At 42.8% G+C, this 22,322-nt stretch overlaps 1 protein-coding gene across 2 annotated transcripts; it reads right to left on the reverse strand.

Annotated features, from left to right (window-relative positions):
• Positions 1-1,451: 1,451 nt before the first annotated feature.
• LOC139337660 (SITS-binding protein) lies at positions 1,452-21,643 on the reverse strand. Of its 2 annotated transcripts, XM_070972359.1 has the most exons (11): positions 21,586-21,643; positions 20,845-21,295; positions 19,062-19,233; positions 9,525-9,732; positions 9,246-9,396; positions 6,129-6,326; positions 5,463-5,731; positions 5,038-5,174; positions 3,928-4,049; positions 1,922-2,101; positions 1,452-1,741 (listed from the first exon to the last, which is right to left on the reverse strand). In XM_070972359.1, exons 1-11 carry the CDS (start codon positions 21,588-21,590, stop codon positions 1,568-1,570), a joined length of 2,067 nt encoding a protein of 688 aa, XP_070828460.1. In that variant the 5' UTR covers positions 21,591-21,643; the 3' UTR covers positions 1,452-1,567. The 2 variants fall into 2 exon arrangements, with proteins under 2 accessions (XP_070828460.1, XP_070828459.1); XM_070972358.1 differs by lacking the exon at positions 21,586-21,643 and having other exon boundaries at positions 20,845-21,441.
• Positions 21,644-22,322: the final 679 nt, after the last annotated feature.

Below are 22,322 nucleotides of genomic sequence, written 5' to 3' on the forward strand. Positions count from 1 at the left end.
CTCTTACATAAGTAATGCTACTGAATTATAGCAAGCGATGGAGGTGGATGTGATTACAAGGACAGTCCAAAGAGTAAGCTGAGTGAAGGTACACATGAGGGCAGAAACTTAATTACTCATCAGGATTTAATGTCCGGTGGCCACTGCACCTCTTCAGCCATTTCTGATGAATCCAACATGGCAGGCATTTCTTACATGTTTCGGGGTCTGAAGAGCTCTTTCCCCAAACGTCGTCCTGTTAGAGGAACAGTTTGACATTTTGGGAAGTTTGCGTTCTTGCTGAGACTTGATGAGAAGATGATACCGCTCTCATTTTTGTATGGTAAAAAGGAAGCCTGCAGCTAGGAAATGGTTAGCTTAGCATAAAACTGTGAGCTGGAGGAAGCCACTGTTTTTGGCCAAGAAATAGTCCAGCACATAACCTTTTGCAAACCCCTCAGATGTTACCTTTGGACCAGGCTCGCTAATCGGCAGCGTGTGTTAGCTTAACATTTATCCGCGCAGACATCAGTGGTAGCGGCCTTCTCATCTGACTGCAAGAAAGCGAACAAGTGTATGTCGAACTATCTATTAAAAATTTCCTTTCAACTTCTACGGTGTCATCAACAAGGTTTTCTTTCCAACTTCATGTGGCACCCATGAAGATGAAACAGCATATCAATAAATCAGACAAAAAATGAGCAGCCCGTTGAAAAGCCCTTACTACAGCAGGATACTAAGGTAACATCTTATCTAAATTCAAATATAGGCAGAGTTACAATTACAGTGGCCTCATGTTCATCTGGCCTACAGTACTAAGGGACAGTCAGGCGTGTCCAACAGAGTGGTATGTTGATAAGTTCAACTACTCTAAGAATAAGTGCTAAGGGGTGATAGGTTATTGTGTCTGATGACTCCGTTAAGCAGTGAAAAACCATAATTTGAGGTACATTCATTAAACATCGGCCCATTGGCCTGATAAGTTCAAGTAAAAGCCTTTCCGATGAGTGAGCAAGACATACGGTACCATGGTGCGTCAGTCTTTCTGTGAGCCATCTTCCTGCCAATTAGCATTATCCCGAAAAACCCTTTCAAACGTTTTCCTTTGTCCTTCTATATCTTCATTTGGTCTTCTTGAGAGATTCAGATTCTTTTTAAGCAAACAAGGGCTTGCTTTGTTCCTCCTTATCAAGAGAGCCAGCAGCAGCTAAAAATTTAAAGACTGTAGAATTGCAGTATGTAAACGCACAGATTTCTCCGGAACTTACATACAAACAAAAGCAGAACAGGTCAAAGAGTCCGGAAACAAATCAGCCAAGAGGTAAAACCAATTAACATTTTTTTAAAAAAGGATGAAAAAAAATGTCACAAAGGAAAAACACAAATCATTTTGAACTGTAAAGTGCAAGTATAAAAAAAAAATCTTTCTACATGTCGTCTCAAGATGGGGACTTGAGACAGGGTCAATGGTCTTTAGTGGAAAAGTGCAAGTTGTGAACAGCACAAGTATTTTTTTTTTAAAAAAGAAGAATTTAATTGAAAACAGTAACAGGATAGGTCAGGTGACTCGATGACTCGGTCACATGACTCAGCTTCTCCGTAAGAAAACGGCCACCTCCTCCAAGGGCACAGGGTAGTCCTGTAGGAACGTGCCCCCATCGAACACCTGAGCGTTCTGTCTGTCCTGCCACTGGAAGCCCCCATCAGGTAAATAAATATCCCTCTGCACTGCCCCCTTCTCCACCACTGGTGCCACCAGGACCTGGAAACACACATACACATCAGTTTGGTCAGAGAAATTCAGATGTCATGGAGATTGTACACTTAATTAGCAAGACATCAGGTTACAGCAGGGGTTGGATCATCCACGATCAGATGCCAAGCGTATCGGATGCTGACAGAAGGAACTCGATCCCTTCGCATCAGAACATCATTAAGTCACCTCGTCTCCGATGAGGAACTGGTCATCGATGGTGAAGGTCATGGGGTCGCTGGGGCTGAGCCACCACATCGGCCGGTAGATGGGGTTTCCCGTCATGCGCCACTCCTCTGCATACTTTTCTATCAGAGGGACCACATCCCGCTGGTGCTTCGCGATGTAGGTCCGAGTTAGGTTTAGCACCTACGTGTCACCGATGGAGAGAGGAACACAAACATAATGAGGATTACAGTAAAAATGCTGCGTGTATTTTCATTATTAGGCTGATCTTGCCATTCTCAAAGTTTGCTCGTGAAGCCATCGAGCTTTCTTTTCATTCAGAGCCACTTTTTATCATTGTCTAGCCAAGAAATCTAGACCAACTGAGAAACTGAAACCAACAAAAGAAAAAGCCATTTCCTTAACTAAATCATCTGCCACAAGGATTTCAGGACAAGAATAATATTGACAGTGAGATCTGCAAAAGACATTGGTGCCATCTCTACACCCAGACATGCAGACAGAACTTATGAGCAGCTCTTTGTTGACTCAGTGGTTTAGCACTGTCCAAGTCTTTCTCCTGTCTCCCTCTGGCCAAACTACTCCAGCATTCCTGGAAGGGTCACATCCTCTTCAGTGTCCCATGACAAAAACAAAACTTGACCGCATCTATAAAAAATGTATTTTTATGAGTTGGGATTGAGAACATTTGTAGGAATGAGCTTGAAGTCACAGCCCGGGTTTGAGTGGATCTTTCTCTAATTGAGAAGCCAGGCATGTGTGTGGGTTTGAGGTTTTATTGCTATTTGATTCCAGCGCGGTCGCTGCTGTGACCTGTCTATGACTGACTGCACTGTCGCACATTCTGGAAATAAAGGTGCGCCACAATTAAACTACAGTAAAACACCCATTTAAAAAAAAGCCTCATTCATCATGTGTAATGCAGCAGAATATTCTCCTCTCAAATTTCTCCAGTCTCACTTCATCTGGGTTTATAAGTTGAAGGCCATGCAAGAGACCAAAATGGAAAACATTTCTGCTGTCAAACGTCTAGCTGTCCAAAAGTCCTATTTTTATCTTTGTCACGCAACACAAGTCACAACCAATATATTTTGCTGCCTCAGTCCTCTCCTAGTGGAAAAAAAGCAGTTGATCACTCCCACTCTGTCACACTTGTCAATTACTCATGGAAATCTTAATTGCCACAATAAAGTATTTTTCCAAGACTTGTCCTCAAATTCATTATCATTCCTGCTGAAGCGGCTCTCGAGACGGAGCCGTAAATCTAGAGGAGGGATTGTAATTCGGAACAGATGGACTCTTAACCACAGGTGATGTTGGGAGGGGGCCAAGAAGTCGCTCCTATTGAGGGAAGAAGGGAAGGGCAGGGGGAAAATAGCCCTCAACCTCTTGAGAAGCAGCAAGTGCTTTTCTGTTCACGAACCTTAGGCTGGGTATCAGCATCGATATCTGTCGCCAAACTCTCTCAGAGTGTCGGCTTTGTTTTCCAGCCGTGCGCAGTGAACAGTGCGCTCCTGATTTCCAGCAGGGAGAGTCGAGGTTCAGTCCTGCCTCTCCTGGAGACAAACCAGTGGGAAACTCTCAGCACTGACCCTCAAAACTGAGGAGAGGCTGCTGGGTCAATAAACTCTCCGTCTCCCACCTCTTTTCATAAGCAATCATACCCACTCTGCAGGAAGGAAGGATAATCTCCCACTCCCTCTTAGAACATCTAATTGGCAGCATTCACGCATCACTTCACTTGATCTCCCCACTGTAAATATTCACAAGTGAAAATCTTGTTATCAAGTCAGGAAAAGAATGTTGTTGCTATTGTAATTACATCTAATGTGGATCACACAGATGTAATGTCAACTGGCTCAGCTTGGGGTTGCGGGCCAGGCCAAAGTGCCTTAAAGAGGAAAGAGTTGCTGGGGTCCAGTGAATTTCTGTGGCTACATGAGCTGCCCTAACTGGTTTGTGAACATGTGCGTGTTCGTGTTCTTTAAAATCAAATTCTGGTTGTGTACCCGGTCCTCTCCGCAGACCCACGGTGGTGTGTGGAAGCTGATAACAGGGAGGAAAGCTGTGATCTCCAGCCAACGGATGAACAGCTCCTCATCTGTGACCAGGTCTCCAGACAGAGAGCCGCCTGTAGAAGAAGAAGAAGAAGAAGTGAGTCCTATTTTTTTCTGTACTATACATAGTAAACCTTAGGACAGACCTGAAGACTAGCTGCAAACACTGGACAAACCATGCAAAAGAAATTGTTTCAAATTGTTACAAAACAAACGTGGACAGCAGCCAGCAGCTTGCAATATTTATGGGCAGTGCAGTTCGCTTTTAAAAGGCCAAAAAAGATGGAGAAAAGTGCAGTTTAGGTAAGAGTTTGGGCTATGAAAACTAGCCTACATAGGGATTTGGAGGTGAGTGAGCTTTTAAAAATTAAGCTAACTTCGAGCTGTTGGAGCTGTTTAGTTACTGATATGCGTCCTTCGGACCAGACACAGGTGCCTCATCAGTTTTCAATGTCAGCTGCAAATACCAAAAGTCAACTAGCAGCAGCTGGATCTGAAGACCCTGATGCAACAGATGCAATTTGATTCAATCAGTCATCACACCTGAATCATACTCATAACCATGATTTTATTGTTTTAATTTATTGCTTGAATCAGTGATGTTTCGTAAGCCCATATGGGCTGGGCTTCCATGATACAATGAAAAATTACACAAATTCAGTCATGCCTACATTGATTGAAGAAAATAGTGATTTAAGTAAACGAGAAAGTCGCACCATCCTTACAGCTCTGAAGGATGGGGCATATAATCATAAATCTCACCCATGCTTCATGAGAGTCTGATTGCTATTATATCAGGCCATATATTCCCCCTGTTGCACTGACGGCTCTCTGTTTTCTCCACTTCAATGTAAATAAAGTAAATTTTCTCGCAGACATCAGCTGTTTGATGGGCTATGATCTGATAGCACAGGAATTTGGAATATTACAGCTATACACTTCATTTTTGTGCCAAAGATCAGATTTTTTTTTGGTGGAACAGTGAAGAATTATGCTCTTTTTTGTTTTCCATGTAATACACTATTAGAGGTGAGAAAAGTGACCAATAGGCTGTGGTATTACCTACTGCATCAGGAATGAGGAAGTTGTATCCCAGCAGAGTGTGGTGCAGCAGGGAGGGAATGATGCCCTTCAGCCCCATTGGGCTCCAGTCGGACTCCAAGGGGGTCATCCTCACAAAGAGAGGCTTGTGGCTCGACCTGAGACACAAATTAGCAGAATCAGTGGACATAAGGAGCAGTGTCAGAATTTTCCCTCTCTACAAACAATGGCAGTTGGTGTTGGGTAAAAATAATGGTTCATAGAGAACACAGACAAACTGGCCTGGCTATGATTCCAGCTCGGACCCTTTGCTGCATGTCATCCCCTCTCTCTCCCTGCCTTTCCTCTCTCTCTTCAGCTTCCTCACTATCCAATAAAAGCAATAGCCCAAAATAATGATAGTAATATTAATAAAAAAAACACAACGGGATGCTTCAGGGCTTTACCGTGTCCCTGCGGTCACAATGGTGGAGTCTCCTATCCTTGTGGCCAGGTCTGCCAGCAGGCTGATGTACTTGTCTCCACTGAGAACCTGTGGCGGCCGCAGGGCTTGCTCCTCAAACAGATTCCCTTCGCCCCCCTCCAACATGACATACTCCATCCCCAGATGGGCCTGCAGGGATCCCACTCTATCCAGGAACCAGCTCACTGCTCCTGGGTTGGTGATGTTCAGCTTTACACAGAACTTCCCTCGCCACTGACTCATCACAGGGATCTGAAGAACAGAGTTTATTTTACGCTGCTATCATTTGCTATTTTGGTAATTAACTGAAAGAACCACGCTGCTCTGCTTTTTGTCAAACTGCAACAAGTGAATGGAGACAGGCGGCAAGGCAGATGGAAAGTGTCCACTTTGGAAAGACGTCTGTGTCTGGTTCCTTTATAAGAAACAGTAAAGTGTTCTTATAAATCGAGGAAAGTTAGACATGGAATATGTTTTTGGTGAATGAACCAGTCACAATGTCGAGGAAGAGTTTTTTACTTTGTACGAAGGCAACTTTTTACCACAACAACAACCAGGAAGAACTCTCTGGTAAAGGTCAATATGCAGAGGACTGTGAACACAGCTAAGTGCTTTACAGGATGATGAGTGTGCTCCACTAAGGTCTCACCAGCTGTCCCTGAGGGGCTGAGGGGAGACTGAGCCAGTACGTCTCAGTGCCGTCCATGAGGGAGGTGTGGAACTGCGTGGTGTCCACGCCCAGGAAAGGGGACAGGGTGATGGAAATGTTAAGAAGCTTGACAAGTGGGAGGTCCCTGGTCAGTCTCTTGGACATCCCCCTTTTCCTGCTGTTGAGGTAGTCATGGTCCTGCAGAGAGACAGAGACATCCAACATGACAGCTGTATGCAAGGCCCTGAAAAGTCAACACTTTGCATTAATAAGGCCGCCTAATACCAGCATCAATTCACTGCCCGCACTGCATCTTGATAACTTACGTTTAACAGCGCGCACTGATGGAACAATTCTAATGTTTCTAAACTGGTACGACAAACAGATTCATATTACATATTTACATGCACACTAATATTCCGAATATGACAATATTCTGAAATTGATAGGGGTCATGTAAACAGCATATACTAGCTGGATTTTCCAAAATAGATCTTATTACAATTGAAACATTTTCTGATTAAGATAATTGGAATATGCTGATATTATTTCAGTTTTAGGGCCATTCTTTGTACATGTATATAGCTCATTCAGAATATGTGTCTCAACTGGAGCTTTTACCAGGTCTGTGCATTGCCGAGCCAACAGTTTGCAAGACTACACCTACTTTTAAACATTATGAGAGACTCTGATATCAGCAGCTTTGTGGATATGTTCAAACATTGCAACACCGAGCTTTTCAAGAAGGTGGTTGAACAATGAAAGACAGAGACTATGTTAATCAGAGTATGCAGAGCTGCACACAAACAGGAATATTAGTCAAATATTCATTTTCATTAGCCATGGAAACAGCTGAGTAGGAACATTGTCTTTTTCAGAATAAGGGCAAAAAAATGAATATTTTGTGAATGTAAATGGAGTCACTGATCTCTCCATGTGAGGCGCAAGCTAGTTGCTGACAATCTGACCTCTGTCAGAACGGTTAGCATACATTATAATCTTCGGGAATTTACATGGTGAAGTCAAGCAGAGATTTCAGATTACATAACTGTGGAACCACAACTTTAAAGAATGTAAAGATCAACATCAGGAGGTGAAGCTTCTGTGGGAAGAAAGGGCAGATTAGCACATATTATGTAATGCCCTAATTTTCTCTTGAATCTGAATGTGAATTCCACATAATTGTCAAAATACTTCAAAATTTACACAAAGAAGACCCACTACACAGGATAGTTTCTGCTCTTTCATTTTGAACCTGGCTTGTGAAAAGCTGCATTATTTGGTGTCTCGGGAATAACTAGAAGCATGACAAACTTGCAATTAGCCCACATTTTCCAATGCCAGTCGAGCTAATACGGAAACTGGAAAAGAAAGGTCTGAGTGTGACTGATAATTTATGAATACTTGTAAAACTGGAGTTAAAGAGAAGCCTAGTTTTTACAGAGGATCATTGTTGCCAGTCACACTTGTGTAGAGCCGCACGCTTCATGACAACTTCAAGTTCCATAAGTTTCCATGCAGCACTGTACACTTGGCTGGTTCTAATGATACTTATGGAGGGAACTGGGCAATGGAGAGCCAATGAAACTGGTTTTAATATCTTTGATCTACCAGAAAACTTGAAACTGTGGGTAAGGTCATCCATCAACTGACAAGTGCTATTATTCCCATTTTCTTCCCATCTGTTTATCCTTTCACACCTTCTGAGCTGGTAATGGGAGCGTACTGTAAGCATTGTGTGTATATATAATGGGATGCCTGGACTCGACCTCTGTGGTGGACAGATTATGTGAAACTCCTCTGCCCCCTCTTCTGTTGCATGCTTCAGGTCACATCACAGCATCGAGCTGGTGTCAGGATCACATTCTCCAGTTAGTCTTGGCTGAAATCAACACACCTGATTCTTTGCCATTCCACAACTACCACACTCAGAGCAACCTGAGATCTCTGTTTGTCTTCTCTTAGCTATATTTGTTTTGCAATGGAATATCACCAGGTATTGACATAGATCCACTTCACTGTGGTCCCGGTGGTCCTGTTTCCAGGCAGTTCTCAAGAACGTTCAAGGAAAGCAACTGGATCAATGTGAAACGATAATAAACATTAGCTTGCAAGGAAAACAAGAATATCACCTGTCTTTTTGCATTAAAAGCATGCCAGATATGGACCAAATCATGGCTAACTAATTATTAAGTAAGCATGATATATCACATTTACAGGCTCCAAGACATAATTCAGTGTTCTGCAGGTAGTGTGGTCTGAACTCTTGGAAACATTTTTTTTAATATGAAGGCAAAGCTCTAAAACATCTTTTTTCTATGTTGTGACATTTCAGTGAACCTGTCCTCCCTCCTTTTCTCCACGCCTGTCTCCACTACTCTGGAGATCCACTTAAGAAAAACTCTTTCATCTCTATCCCTGACCAGTTTGGAGCCTCTGACCGATGAACCCTCACCAGTCTCACAGCCCAGATGGCTGAAGAGGAGGATTATGAAAGTCTACAGCTACAACTAAACCATGTATACATAGTGGTTGGCTATAGCACTGTATATTTTACAGTGAATGATCCCGACTAGACTCAGTAGTAAGTGACTAAAGGTATAGTGCATGGTTAAAAAATATAGAGTGGAAAAGAAAAATATCGGCTAAATATCAGGAGAGATTTGTTTTTGATTTGTTCAAAAATGTGTGACGATTTTTGGAATGGATGTCTCTTTTTCAGATTTTTGCCCTTCGATTCGTTAGAGACCGTTAAAGGTGAGATGGTAGGAGGTTGCAACATGAATGATTTTCTTCACATCGCAGAATGAACACTGTGCTTCATGTTCTCACAACCGCAATTCCAAAAAAGATGGGATGCCATGTAAAGCATAAATAAAAACAGAGCGTAATCATTTGAACTACGTTAACTGACAACATTTTAACAAAGTACTGTATCCCTGAGCCCATGTAGTAATCTCTTTATCCAATCATGTGTTCACAAAGTGGTGAACCTCGCTTCATCCTTGCTTGTGAACAACTGATCCTTTCTAGGATGTCCCTGTCATACCCAATCATCATACTATCACCTGTTACCAATTAGCCTGTTTACCTGTGGAATGAGGAAGCAGCACATACCATATCAGAGAGGAGGGTGGTGGAATGTTCATTGAGGCTGATGACTCCCTCCCCAAGCTGGTGTCTCCTCAGACGATTAGAGAAGGTCCTCAGCTCCCTCTCCACCTTCGGCCCTGAATCCACGCTGGCAAGCAGCTTCCAGAACGGCAGCCTATAGGATAAATTTTAGTTCATGACTCCACACTGACTAATACCCACACTGATTTATAACAACCCCAGATTTCCCCTTCTGACGAGGAAATCCTCATCTCTGCTAATCTGAATCTAAACTGAACTAACCACAGTGCTTTCATGTTGGGCAGCTCCCTGCTGTGCTGCGACAGTTGTTGCACAGCTTCCTGGTGAGCAGCTTTCACGTCGTGGGCCACACACACAGTGTACTGTAAAGGGAGACGCTCCATACTGGGCAGGGTCTGCAGGCAGAACTGCTGTCTGCTGTCCACCCCCAGCTGCAGGGGGATATCAGGAGATACAAGCACTGCAACACCTGCACGGTGGGAAGCACACAGGAGAGGACATTAGTTCATTACATCAGACTCGTCAGAAATTCATAACCATTGCTCCAGAGAATCAGATACACAGATAATATAACGTTTCACTTCAAACAGATATAAGGTGCGGTAGTCCATTGCAGATTCCTCTTATATGACATAGTGCGAGAGTGTTACTGAGACCGGGATGAGCGTGACGGATGGTGTGTTGTAGGAGGTAGAGTGTGAGCTGTGTCAGCTGATATTGCTCCACTCAGATGTGAGAAAAACACCACCTAGAATGAGATATAGCAGTATGCAGTTAGATGAGTTTACCCTGGGACTGCTGGCAACCTCTGAGTAGGTAAGTTACACTGCACACCAAGGAGAGCAGCGTTAGGGAGTCGGGATATAAATTGAAAGTCACACTGCTATTGAAGATGAGTCTGCATTCTCATTATTTTTCTTTCTTCAGAATTTGCTCCAGGACATTAAAGCAACACCGTCAAGTGTTTTCCAACATCTCTTATTTCCTCCATGTGACAAAACCAGCTCGGAAGAAGAAATAAGAACACCTGTGATTAAATTAGTCAACTTAAGTGTTCTGAAAGTTTCTAGCAAAGGATCTCCTTTTTTTCTCTCCTCCTGTTTGTATGTCCGGCCTTTCAGAGGCCGTGTGAAATGATAAGATTATGCGAAGCAGATAATTGTGTTCGCAGATGTGGCTGCCCTGCGAGGAATGCCTCGTGCCTCTCAGGTTACCCTGACCCCCTATCCTCACCACTTCTCACCCATCCTGACTCCCACCTTCTCCCTCTCAGCTTTAACTACCTTCCTCTCCTGTCTGCTCTGCTGTGCTCTGCTTTGGGTCTGGCCCATCTCAGGTCAGCAGAATCTAGCCAGTATCGATCACAGCCTTCAATCCAGATTCTGACCATGGCCCCTTTGCTCCAGTTTTTGCACAACTTGCTAAAACTAGCAAAACCTGAGAGTTGGTGCTGATCGGTGAACAGATTAGGGTGCAAGACCTGTTTCCAAAGCGGGCAGACAGTCTGAGAACCTGGGCTGAGAGCTTGGCTCGCCTCAGCCACCATCTCTAGTTTCAATAGGCTTACTGTTCTCATGCGGACAGGCACCAGGAGCAGGATACTCATGTACCAATTTATAATCAGATTAATAGCTTCAGAGATCAGTATTCAAGCACTGAACAATGCCAAGCAAAAAGCCTTCGACCTCAGGGTAACTCCTACGTGTTTGCACGCCTGCCTCTCAACACAAGGTATTAGGTACCCACCTAACTGTTTGCTACAGCTTCATAATGGCAGATCAATGTAGATGTTTGCTAGAAAACACTGTTATATTGTTAAAAAGTGGGAGTGACTGGCTAAAATGATTTTTAATAGAGCCACAACACTGTGCATGCCAGTAATGTACATATACAGTGGAGTAGAAAGTGGGGCAGAGGAGAAAATGTTATAGCTTTATGGAAGGATGGAAGAGGAATGCAGGCAGTGGAAATAGAGGCGACCAGAGTACACCAGACACCGAGCAGCCTTGTAGACTGATGTGCGGATACAGCAAGCTGCAAACAGTGTGTTTTACCAAAGTGCACACACGGTGGAAAGTGGAGTTTAATTTTGCAAGCATGACTTCTTGAGTCATATTTAATTTTTATGGGAAATGACACTACAGGGCCTCAAGGAAATGGGGACAATCTGGTCCATAACATACCTTTAAGTCCATCTTTGGCTAAACATGCAGATTTGAATGTTAAATACACTAAATCCTGTCTTGTGTGTTTATACAGATCTACTCAAAGCACTTTGCATGTGCTGACATGCATTTTAAGTATGGGGGAACTCCTGGTTGAAAATGAACTTCTCACCCTGGTTATATAAGTGCAAAGCAACACAGACAATCATCTTTGACTGAACAGTATCTCTAGGTGCAAACACCGGACGGGAGCTGGAATCAATAAGTACTATTTAAAGAAAGCGAAGCAGGTTTGAGGCCTTGGGTTACAGCCAAGGGGGTGCCCAGGAGTTAAAGGGGAAGTGAGGGGGGAGCCTATTTTTAGAACAATTCCTTAAACACTCCAAGCTTCCCCCGAAATATTTTCCACTAGCTCTCAAAAGCTAAATTATAAGCCTGACCGACTTTGTCCGCTCACCCTCAAAGCAGGGGATAGGCAAAAGTAAAAATGAATGAAGTTTATTGGGCAGGTTTGAATGATTTGACACACACATGCCTCAGTTTTACAGCTGCTGAGTGAATACACAAATCAAGCAACCCCGGATCGCCTCTTCACACACATTCACGCGCACTTTCTTTAATGGGAAACCGTAGACTTCCAAGGAAAACAGGGCAGGACTTATAGGACCCATAAAGCTTCTGCACTTCCCCTCGCTCCGTCTGAGCTGAACGTTCGGAGGTGGTAGCGGAGGTGACCCCGTGCACCTTCTGATGGGTCAGGAAGGTTTTAATGTGGCATCTAGGCCCTCAGAGAGTGGCTGGTCTGCAGGAAAATGCTGCCGTCTGACTCCCTGCTGCTGCAGACCAGATGGGCTACACTCTTTTACCTGTCATATTTATGACACCTGTGCACACTTGCAAACTTGACTGGGGTTATAAAAGATGCATTCAAATAGCAACTATGTGTGTGCGCGTGTGCATTCGAGTGTGTGTGTCCTGGCATGTATTTCCTTAACAATGGAAACTTAGTTTCTGTGCCCAACCTCAAGAAATTGATGGCCACAAAACTGGGATCTTGCCATGGTAGTAAATTTCCAATTCCGCTTATTGAAAAAATAATGAAACACTAAAGAGACTTTCTCTGCTCTACTTCTACTTCTTCATCAGTTTTATTTTTATTATTGTGAGACACTTTGTTCTGTACAAATATCACAAGAAAGAAGATCCTACATTCAAATACTTTAATCTACAAATATCAAATTCTTTTCTTTTCTTTAATCTTCTTCTTTGACTTCAGTGTCAGTGGTGAACTAGCATATACTGTTAAAGTAGCTCAGTCCTAATGTTTTCAGACAACTTGTTTGCTGGATTTTGCTTGATTTCATACAAAGAAATGCTTGGTTTGTTAAAGGCAGTTCAGCATTTAAGGAAGGAAACAAATGATCTGAGCAACCGCTGACTGGTTACATGTTGCGTTTATAAAGATGGCGAATGGACTGACGCATGCTGTAATTACATCAGTGGCTGTTGTATCAATCCGTTAAAAAGTCCCTCTCCCTGTCTTGATGGAAAGTATTAGGTAGGAGATGGACTGTGGAAAATGTTGTGGGGTGATTTTCATACAGTAGCCCCCTCATACAGGAGATGACAGCCTGCTTTTCACAAAGCCTCAGCTGGCTAAGTGAGTCATTGTTAAAGTGTTTCACCTCTTACTTGTCCGGGAGAGTCGAGGTTTCAGGGCAGGTGCCCAGGGACCTCCTGGTGACCTACTGAGTAACACAGGGGTTGGGTGTGGGGCAGCTTTTTTCCTTCTACATGCAAGCTGAACATTTTGAGAGTTTATTCCTGTATCCATATGACCCTGGGTTGGCGTTACGACAAAGAAAATTTTGAGAAATACTTCAGCTAGAAGCTATTTTCTGGAAAATCTCATGGTCTTCATCAGCAAATGGTCATCTGTGACAAAGCTAGTATGTTAAGTTCAGATCCCCTCCCCAAGAAAAATAAACATCTCACATTGATGTCTTTTTGAATCTATTTTTTCTATGGATGTTCTGGAGTCAGATTATTGAGAAAAAATCTAATTTTCTCTCTTATTTTGTCAGTGGTTGTTTTGCTTCCTGTGCAATAGGCTCAACAAAAAGTGCCAATATTAGAAATCTGGTTTGACTTCTTGTTCTGGTCCTTGTCATTATTCTGTCATATCAAATAAAGCTGATTAAGTGTCATTATCTGAAAGAAACCAGTGATGGTTACATTACTTTTATTACTATCTGTCTAGAGAGAGACAAAACAACAAATGAGCAGGAGCAGTAAAATATTGCTTCTTTGGATCCCACATGGAAAGATTGAGTCAGAGATAGAAATAAAGAAAAAAGGGTGGGAGATGAAGCGAGCTGAAGGGGAGAAAAAGTTCTATTAATATGAATGATGGAGAGGTAGAGAGAGGACGAGGTAATGGGTTTCATTTGCACACATCTATGTGTGGCGGAGGCGGTCTAATATCTTAAGGAGTTGATTTGGAGTCCTGTGAGTCGTCCAGAAACGATATCTGATTCTAATCTCTGACGCTCACTTCACGAAGGCGAGCATGGAACAAGAGCAGATATGACAAGACAGCAGATAAATGACTTTTATTGGATCCAGGCTGAGTTCAGGAGAGTTAGGTGATGTCAGAGTTAGAGCTATCACGCTCTCCTTTATTGCAACTGCCCACTGTGAAAACAAATAGGATCTCTCCGATCCCTTATTTGTAATGCAGAGTCAGGGAAACTTGATGAAAGCCAAGTTATCTATCTGATACAAATACACTATCTGGACTATCTGAAAGTAGGATTTTTTCCACTCCCTTATTTTTTATCCTCAAATATGAAACTATATTTGAAGGTTAAAAAAAAAAAAATGCTGCTCATTGTGTGCTAATGGGATAACACAGAATGTAATATAAGCACCTCGAATTAATATCTCATATCTGTGTTTGTGTGTGTGTGTGTGTGTGTGTGTGTGTGTATAAATTGTACATATAAATAAGGTCTATGTTTTTCTTAACGCACACAATTATTTGGTCAAATGTCAAATTTCTGATTTTAAATTTTATTTCATTTTAATGATTTAATCATGTGTAAAACCCGCACTGAAAAAAAAAAATCATCAGTCTGTTTCCTTTTTCTTCGTAATGGCAGCAATGTTCTGATCCCACTATGGACAATTTATTATCACCAGGTTCCCACATAATAATGACAAAGGTGTGAAATGTCAGCATAGCGATCAGCTCTGAAATCATTTAGCTGTTGAATGTTGAAGGTTTTAAAATGTGAAGCTGGCATCGCTTCTACTTCTGCAGATAAACCTGCTTTAGTGTTCAGATCACTGACAGCTATGTTACAAAAACATTCTGCCTGAATGGACAAAATAAATGCAGACTGGGGATGTTGTAAATATATGTATATATAGTTGTAAAGAAGCCAGAACTGAAGCTGAAATTAACACTGTAAATATGTCATTATACAACACTAATAAACAACATGTTTTTTTTATTCAAAGAAACTATTCAAAAGCTGGGATTTCATAAAGAAAGCCAGGCAGAAATTATTGAGAAAATGTTCATCTATATTTGAATTTAATAATTCAAGCATCTTTATTTGATGTAGGATCATTTTACTTTAAATACTGAGCCTCAGTGAACAACGTGGAGCACTAATAAAAAGCGCTATTAAAAGCATTCTGCATGGTCTATCCGCACATCAACAGTTTATCCGACACTATTTCTGTTGACATTTGCTCACTAAAACGCCCTGTAAATTGTATCCTTAAGACCTCCAGTTGAGTAACTGCAGGAAACGTCTCCCTAAGAGTCCTGTCTTATTCTTTAAGGCAGGATGTGGCTTCAGTGATATTTAATCTGTTCTTAGTAGCCCACTTGTTTTTGTATGGATAAAGACAGGTGGGGCAATGACAAGTTCCTCCAGTTGGCAACACTCTCAAATGTCACACTGCTGCACAGTTGCATGTATCTTCTCTCCTGTCTCTCTGCTTTACTTTCTGCCTCTTCTTTCCTCTGCTGCTCTTTGTTCTCTCTTCTCCTGATTAATATCAGCTATTACTGCACAGCCATTCTGTTGCCCTGTCACCCCACCTTTCAGCCTGCCTGTCAGGCTCTTTAACCGTCCCCAGGAGTCTTCTTAAGTTAGCGATGTCAGTCACAGCTCCATATTGCCTACCACATGTATAATGCGCTCCTATGACTAACAAGAGTCAGTGAAGACAGGTCCCATGCACACACAACGGCTCACATGTACAACAAAAATATTAGAACGGTCAGTGGGTTCACACAGTCGTGAGGCCTGATATTACTAAACTGCATACTGCACTAAAATTGCAGCATGTTTGTTTTCCATCATAACATCATAGCCCTGAAGGCCTCATGTCGAAATGCAGATTTGTCAGTCCATTAATTATAAATAAAATTCACAGAAAATGGTCAAGACATGTGGTGACTTTTTTTTTTTTATTACCACTGGAGTGCTGCCTGTCATGAATCTGTTTTCAGGAAAGCAAACATACTGCAGCTCTTTTCTCACTCGACTGAAACTGAAAACCAGCTTCCTCATATGAACTCATGAGAGTAAAACTGTGAGTTCAGTGAGAGCATCACTGCACATGTTTGGACTAAATCAGAACTGGGTTTGTTTGGGACCAGAATCAAGCAGAATTACAAACAGCGCTGGTCCAACCATGATGGGCTGGGAGTTCAAAGCAGCTCTTCCTGAGAGGAAACTACTATTATTGACTGAGTGGTGTCTCAAATACCAATATACAGTAAATAAGTTAAGTTTTGTAGACCTATTGAAAGCACAGTCATTGTGGTTTCTGTTCAATTTTACTTGGAAATGCAACAGTGATCACAAAATATAGTTATAAATTACAGAGTCTACATTAAAAAAAGAGTCATTTTGTATGTTGTCTGTATTTTACATGCTGGAAGTGATTTTCTAGTTCTGCATTCAATTAGATTTGGTCGGTTTACATGCAAAAATAATTACGTTTCACTGCCAATACTAGGAACAAATCAATAATCTGATTTAGCCTTCACACGGTTGCATAAACTCACAGTTTCCCATAATGATCCTGTTTACTATCCATACATAACTGTGGTTTTTTTCTCTCCATAATCTGCTACATAATTGTTTCCTGTCCCACCGCTATTAACCACAACAATAACACAGTTATGACTCTACCACATCATGCTGTTTGTCACAGCCGCAGCCATCTATTGTGATTTAAATCTGATGCTTCAGGTACTGCTTTTGTCGGAGCAGTCAAATGCAATCAAATGCAGCTGTTGCAGTCTGATGTTCTGATGTTTGGAGATGAAGCTGAAGAAAATAACCATGGTCCTGAGGTTGACTGGTCATATAGACAGGAGAAATAATTTTAACTGCGTTTCAACTTTTCATGGAAGTCAGCTTCTCCGAGCTCCCACTGTCTGAAACACTCCAGATGATATCCAGTGCAAAAACTGGGAAACGAACCATAACTGATGTGCGTAAGAGCAAAGCTTCTTTGAGGAGTCATGTACTGCTTATAAAGGATTTCATCAATGATATATTCAAGACGACCAGTGGATGTAACGTGCTTAATTGTAACAAAAAAGAGACTCTCAATAGAGCATATACCTGACCCTGAAATGAGGACATCAATCAAGCTACCTCATGCAGAATGCAAAATGGAGGCCAGTAAGAATCAGACAGTAGTTATTACTCTGCGTTAATGGCATCACTGCCATTACTGAACTTAAACAGTATTCAGTAATGACACACTCACATACAGTATTTAAAAAGCTGCTTGAGTCTGGAAAGGGGGTACAACTTGTACAATGTTTGTCATGTGCAGTGATCTGAGGAGGTGGGCAGGAAAGCAGTTATGGTGTCAGTCTTAATTCAGCATTGGATTGCCTCTGATTGCTACCTTGTGCACTCAGAGTCAGAACATTACACAACTATGGATATGCGATGTCCCAAAACACTGGTGACGCCGTAGCCAAATCTGAAGCACGACAGCCTACAATGTTAGGTCTCTTTTCTTTTTAACTCATGAGCTTCACGCATAAGGGACGAACGAGGCTAACTTCACTCCGCTGCTTCGGTCCAACGTTCGCTCTGAAGCAACTGTGCTCGTCGTGTGAATCGAAGAGCCGAACAAAAACATCCTTGAACTTTAAAGCAAGATATCATGTTAAATATACCTTTAATGCTGCGATAGGCATCATTGTCATTGCTGAGCATCAGTTTGCTATGTTTGGGGCTATGTACTGTATGTGTCCGTGAGTGGTTGCTTGGCAACGTTCAAACAGTTGTTCTCACTGGAATCTCATCTCATCTGTGTGTGTGTGTTTTCTTTCTCTGTGCAAAGCTGAGCAGAGAAACAAAGGGTTACAGGGTCCTGATAATTACCCGCCGTCCTCTCATAAGGTGGAAAAGGGATTTAAGTCATGTGACTCTTGCTAAGCCTGCCACTGTGTTACATAACGTCCCAAAATGTACACAGGCATATGCGCACATGCATGTGTGCACTTGTTTCGGTCACTCTATGAATGAATGTGTGTGTGTGTGTGTGTGTGTGTGTGTGTGTGTGAGATTACTGCTAACAATGAAGTCACAATAGATGATTGTTTGCGTCGCCTCATTGGCTGATATCACACTCTTTGCCCTGATCTAGAGGCTTTCTAGCTACTCAACAAACACACACACACAAATAGACATGAACAGGATGCACAAACGCGGATAAAAGTATGTGTTGTAGTGTACGTGTATATAAAATGGGATTTTGCAATCTTTGTCCAGTCTGATTGTAAAAATAATACCATAAAATCTTTCAAAAATAAAGGAAGCAAACTCCAAAGACAAACTGAGGCCAAAGTCCCTAATGCTGTACCCACTAACGCACATATGCACACACTCCACACGTTCCTCATCAGTTACATTAACCATTCACATCCGCAGTGGTCCTCCCTCCATTGCCCCTGGGATAAAATCTAACACCCCCAAAATAACCTGGTGAGTTATAAGAGTCAGCAGGGCCCTTGTCCAACCCGCCCTTTTAATAGAAACAAAAGACAATTATCTCGGCATCCATAAGAGTTGATTTAAGATGCTAAAGGTGGTTTACTTCTCTTTGTAGTCTAATCTCTAAATTAATAAACTGAGATGCCACAAAGAATATTGTGTTACACTCTATTTGCAGGACTGCCATCCCATCCAGTCAGCGGTGTGTGTTTTGGGGATGGTGGTTCTGGAGGCGGTTGAACCGTTTTTCTCAGCTCAAACACAAACAAACATGTGGATGGGAGGCGGGGGTAAGAAAACACAACAACATCCACAGGGCTTCCCTCATGCCCTGGGATTCACGCCACACATTGTATACCCACTGATGTGGGGTCAGATTTCCCGAGCCCTTGCGCTAACCCTGCGGCATGGGCCAGAGTGGAAAAAAGCAGCTGACCCCTGTGTCATTTCAAAGATCTGAAAAGATTTTCTTACTGTAACAGACCAAGGTGTGAAGAGGAACTATGACTCCACTTCTGCTAATGAGATGGTCTCCATTAACGGTAAATCTCAGCTGATACAAATGATTAACCCCAGCAACGACCTCCTACCTGATGAGCCCAGGAAGTAGCGTTCCAGGGCAGAGCCGAAGCCAGAGGGATTGTCCTTAAGATCGCTCACAGTGAAGGGCTGTGTGGTGGCGTTCTGATCGTTGATCGGCCAGGTCTGACGCCGGACGCTGGCGCCGCCGTACCAGGACACGTTAGTCATGGAGAAGCAGTCCTGAAAGGATGGACACATACACAAACACACACACACACACACACACACACACACACACACACACACACACACACACACACACAAAACCAAAACCAAAACAGTGTGTCAGAGAAAGACACATAAGGAAAGGAAAAAGAAAAGCTTACAATTTATGAGCAGCTAAACTAAAACTGGATGCTGACTGGAAAAAGGAAACGTGCAAAAGGGACATGTGCTAAAAAGTGAGTGGTAGGGTTGTATTGAAAGACTAAACAGAGTAGAAGAAAAATGCAAGTTTAATTTGTTTTTTATACAGTCAACATCCTCCAACACTCATTTAAACCACCACTCATATTTTAACGAGTATTTGAAAAAGTTTAGAAGAGCACTCAAGTGCTGTAAGTGATGAAAATATATTTAATTTATGAGCGTCTCCAAGGTGAATATAACTTAAATTCCCAGTGCTTTCACATTGTGCACCTGATGTGGTAGATTATGGATGAATCTAGTATTTGAAGTTTACTGTGTAGCTTCAGTGCAGAAATGCAGGGCACAGGGCGGTATGTGATGGCTGGTCCACCAGACTGTCTCAGAAAGCATCGCACGCAGGAGGGATTGAATGACGGGAGTGTTTTCTAAGAGAAAGCTCACCCTTCCTCACAGCGTCTTTACGCGCGGGGGACATTTACGCAAACCGGGAGCTCAATTATTTCTTGTCAGCAAATCCGGTCTCGATTAAGGAGTTTCAGAACAGGTGCCAAGCGGTCACCTGAGAGGCACAGGACGGGATTTTGGAAAGAAGAAAAATAAAGGCGACTTAAGTTTGGAAAGATTTTCTGTGAGCGGTCGCGCCACATGACAGGGAGTTATGGCGAGGAATGTTCCAGTGGAGACAGATTAACCTCCCCAAACATCCCAATAGTTAAATGCCTTTGATAATTAAGCTGGGGGGAAAGTACAGTAAGTTCTTCGCCTGCTAAAAAGCATAACAACTGTGACGAAGCAGATTCAACACGAAATGTATTCCGCTCAGTGCAGTTTAATGGAGGGCTGTAAAAAGCGAAAGGATGAGGGAATCACGCAAGTGATTTTTTTCCCCTATAATATCATATCATCTCAGATGAGCCACTCAATCGTGATGTTTGTGTTTTGTATAATAATTCAACGGGAGGTTATCATTTCATAAATGAAATGTCAGAACAACTCCTTCAAAATGAAATAACTTAAATTACATTATTAAAATAAACATAATTTGCAGCATTTCTATCTGAATCATATGAGCTAAATGATTTATGGCACTTAATTTTACACCTGCTGCACCACCACTTATTTAATCTCCTCTTAAAAAAAAGATAATTCCCCTTGTTTTTAATGCAGTCTCTTGTGATTTAATCATTTTATATAAACAGGTCGTGGTGGAAAGCGCGTAAACGAAGGCATGAAACAAAATGTCTTGTAACTGATGAAGATAACGATTGATGTTGTGTTCTCAGATAATAAAAGTCAGCAGGGCCTTCTTGTTTGACATTGTGCACCAGTGTCACAACAGCCATGCACCATCACATGGCAATTAAATTTTTTCGCAGGACCCTGTGTTAAGTGCGGACTGGTGAACACCGGGAGAAACCCTACCTTCAGCTCCACATGACAGTGCACCGGCGCCCAAGTCATGCTGTAGCACTCCGTCTCCGTCTCCTCATTCACCTCCAGCGAGATCTTCACCTCGGCCACCGAATCCCACGTATAGCAGAACTCCGTTTTATTCAGCCAGCACAGGTTCCTCACAAAAGGAACCTCGATGTCGGGGTTCCCCACGTTTCCGACGTCTATCTCCACATAGGTCTTGTCCTCCGTCAGGGTCTGTATGACCAGCGAGTGGGTTCTTCTCTCCCAGATCAGTCCGCTGAAAGTCCCCCTGAGGATCCAGTTCTTGTTGGGCTGGTCCACCACTTGCCAGTATATGATCCCGATGGTCATGACAAAGAAGACGGCCACCCCGAGACAGGCTATAGCTCCTTTCCAGGTTTCGTTCATCTCCTTCAATCCCGTGTCCCATGTTACCTCTGGGATGGGGCTAGGGTTCCTATTTCGAGCGTGGGGCATGTTGTTTTTTGAGATCAGCAAAGAATCAAACACAAAAAAAGCTGCAGAAATCTCTGTGCGTCAAAAAGTCTCTGTTGCTTCATCATGTCATGGTGTTTTCAGTGAGGCTACAGGGTAAACCAGCCTACTCTTTATCTTTACACCGTTTACACTGTTGTTGTTGTTTTTTTGCGCAATTGTGCCAGCAACAGAGACCTGTCATGTGAAGAAAGCTGTGAGAAAAAAATCCCAGCGAGGAAATAAAACAGTATGAATGAATAATTGACTTACCACATACTGCTGCTGTTTTAAAAGAGTTGGATTTGTAAATTGCATTGGCTGCAGTGAGCTCGTGAGCAGCCCCAAGCCGGGTTTGGCAGCAATGCCTACGAATAGCTCCTAAGACGCTGTCTTGCTTGCCCTGCACTTTCTGACGTAACGCCGGGTTGTTTCTTCAGAGGAAAGGTAGAGAGAGGGTAATGGGGGATCAGGAGGGTTTGGCTGTGTCTTGGAGCTGCCCGCCGGGGCGAGGAGGCCACGGACAGCCTGGGAGGGAGGGACCCCCCACGCGTGCTCGCAAACTCTCCATGCGCTCTCCGTGCGTAAAGACTGTGGAGACATGTCATGTTAGATGGCCAGGGGCGTCAATTGGGCATGGCAAGGTTTGCCTCGCCCTATCCACATTTGATCTTGTGGTGTTTAACATTTTAATGGTGAGCAAAGAGTGATGCCTGAGATTGATTTTGAAATCACAGGCACAGCGATCTCAGCACTGGAATATTTAAGACCAGCGCTGTCTTCATGTTATGCGCGGTTTAGTTTAATTGGCTCATTAATCAAGAGAGAGGGAGGATGAGAGAGGATGCTCACATATTTTCAGAACTGTTCCACTTGTCCCACGAATGAGGACATAAGTTGGTTTTGTGGGTTTGGTTTGGATTCAGGGATGTAGAGGTTAAAGTGGCTTTGGATAGTTCGTATTGACAGGTTTACAGGTTTGCTGAGAAGAGATGGACCACCTGCCATCT

The sequence above is a fragment of the Chaetodon trifascialis genome, chromosome 10 (genome assembly GCF_039877785.1).
Source record: "Chaetodon trifascialis isolate fChaTrf1 chromosome 10, fChaTrf1.hap1, whole genome shotgun sequence".
NCBI lineage: Eukaryota > Metazoa > Chordata > Actinopteri > Chaetodontiformes > Chaetodontidae > Chaetodon > Chaetodon trifascialis.

What these genes read in the sequence shown, in the direction of transcription:
- LOC139337660 (XM_070972358.1), bottom strand. Translation starts at nt 21,315, where the DNA reads ATGCCCCACGCTCGAAATAGGAACCCTAGCCCCATCCCAGAGGTAACA. An exon ending in CAGCCCCTCAGGGACAGCTG is followed by an intron (nt 5,732 to 6,128) that starts GTGAGACCTTAG and finishes TCTGTTCTTCAG; the next exon opens with ATCCCTGTGATGAGTCAGTG. An exon ending in AGTTCCTCATCGGAGACGAG is followed by an intron (nt 1,742 to 1,921) that starts GTGACTTAATGA and finishes GTGTGTTTCCAG; the next exon opens with GTCCTGGTGGCACCAGTGGT.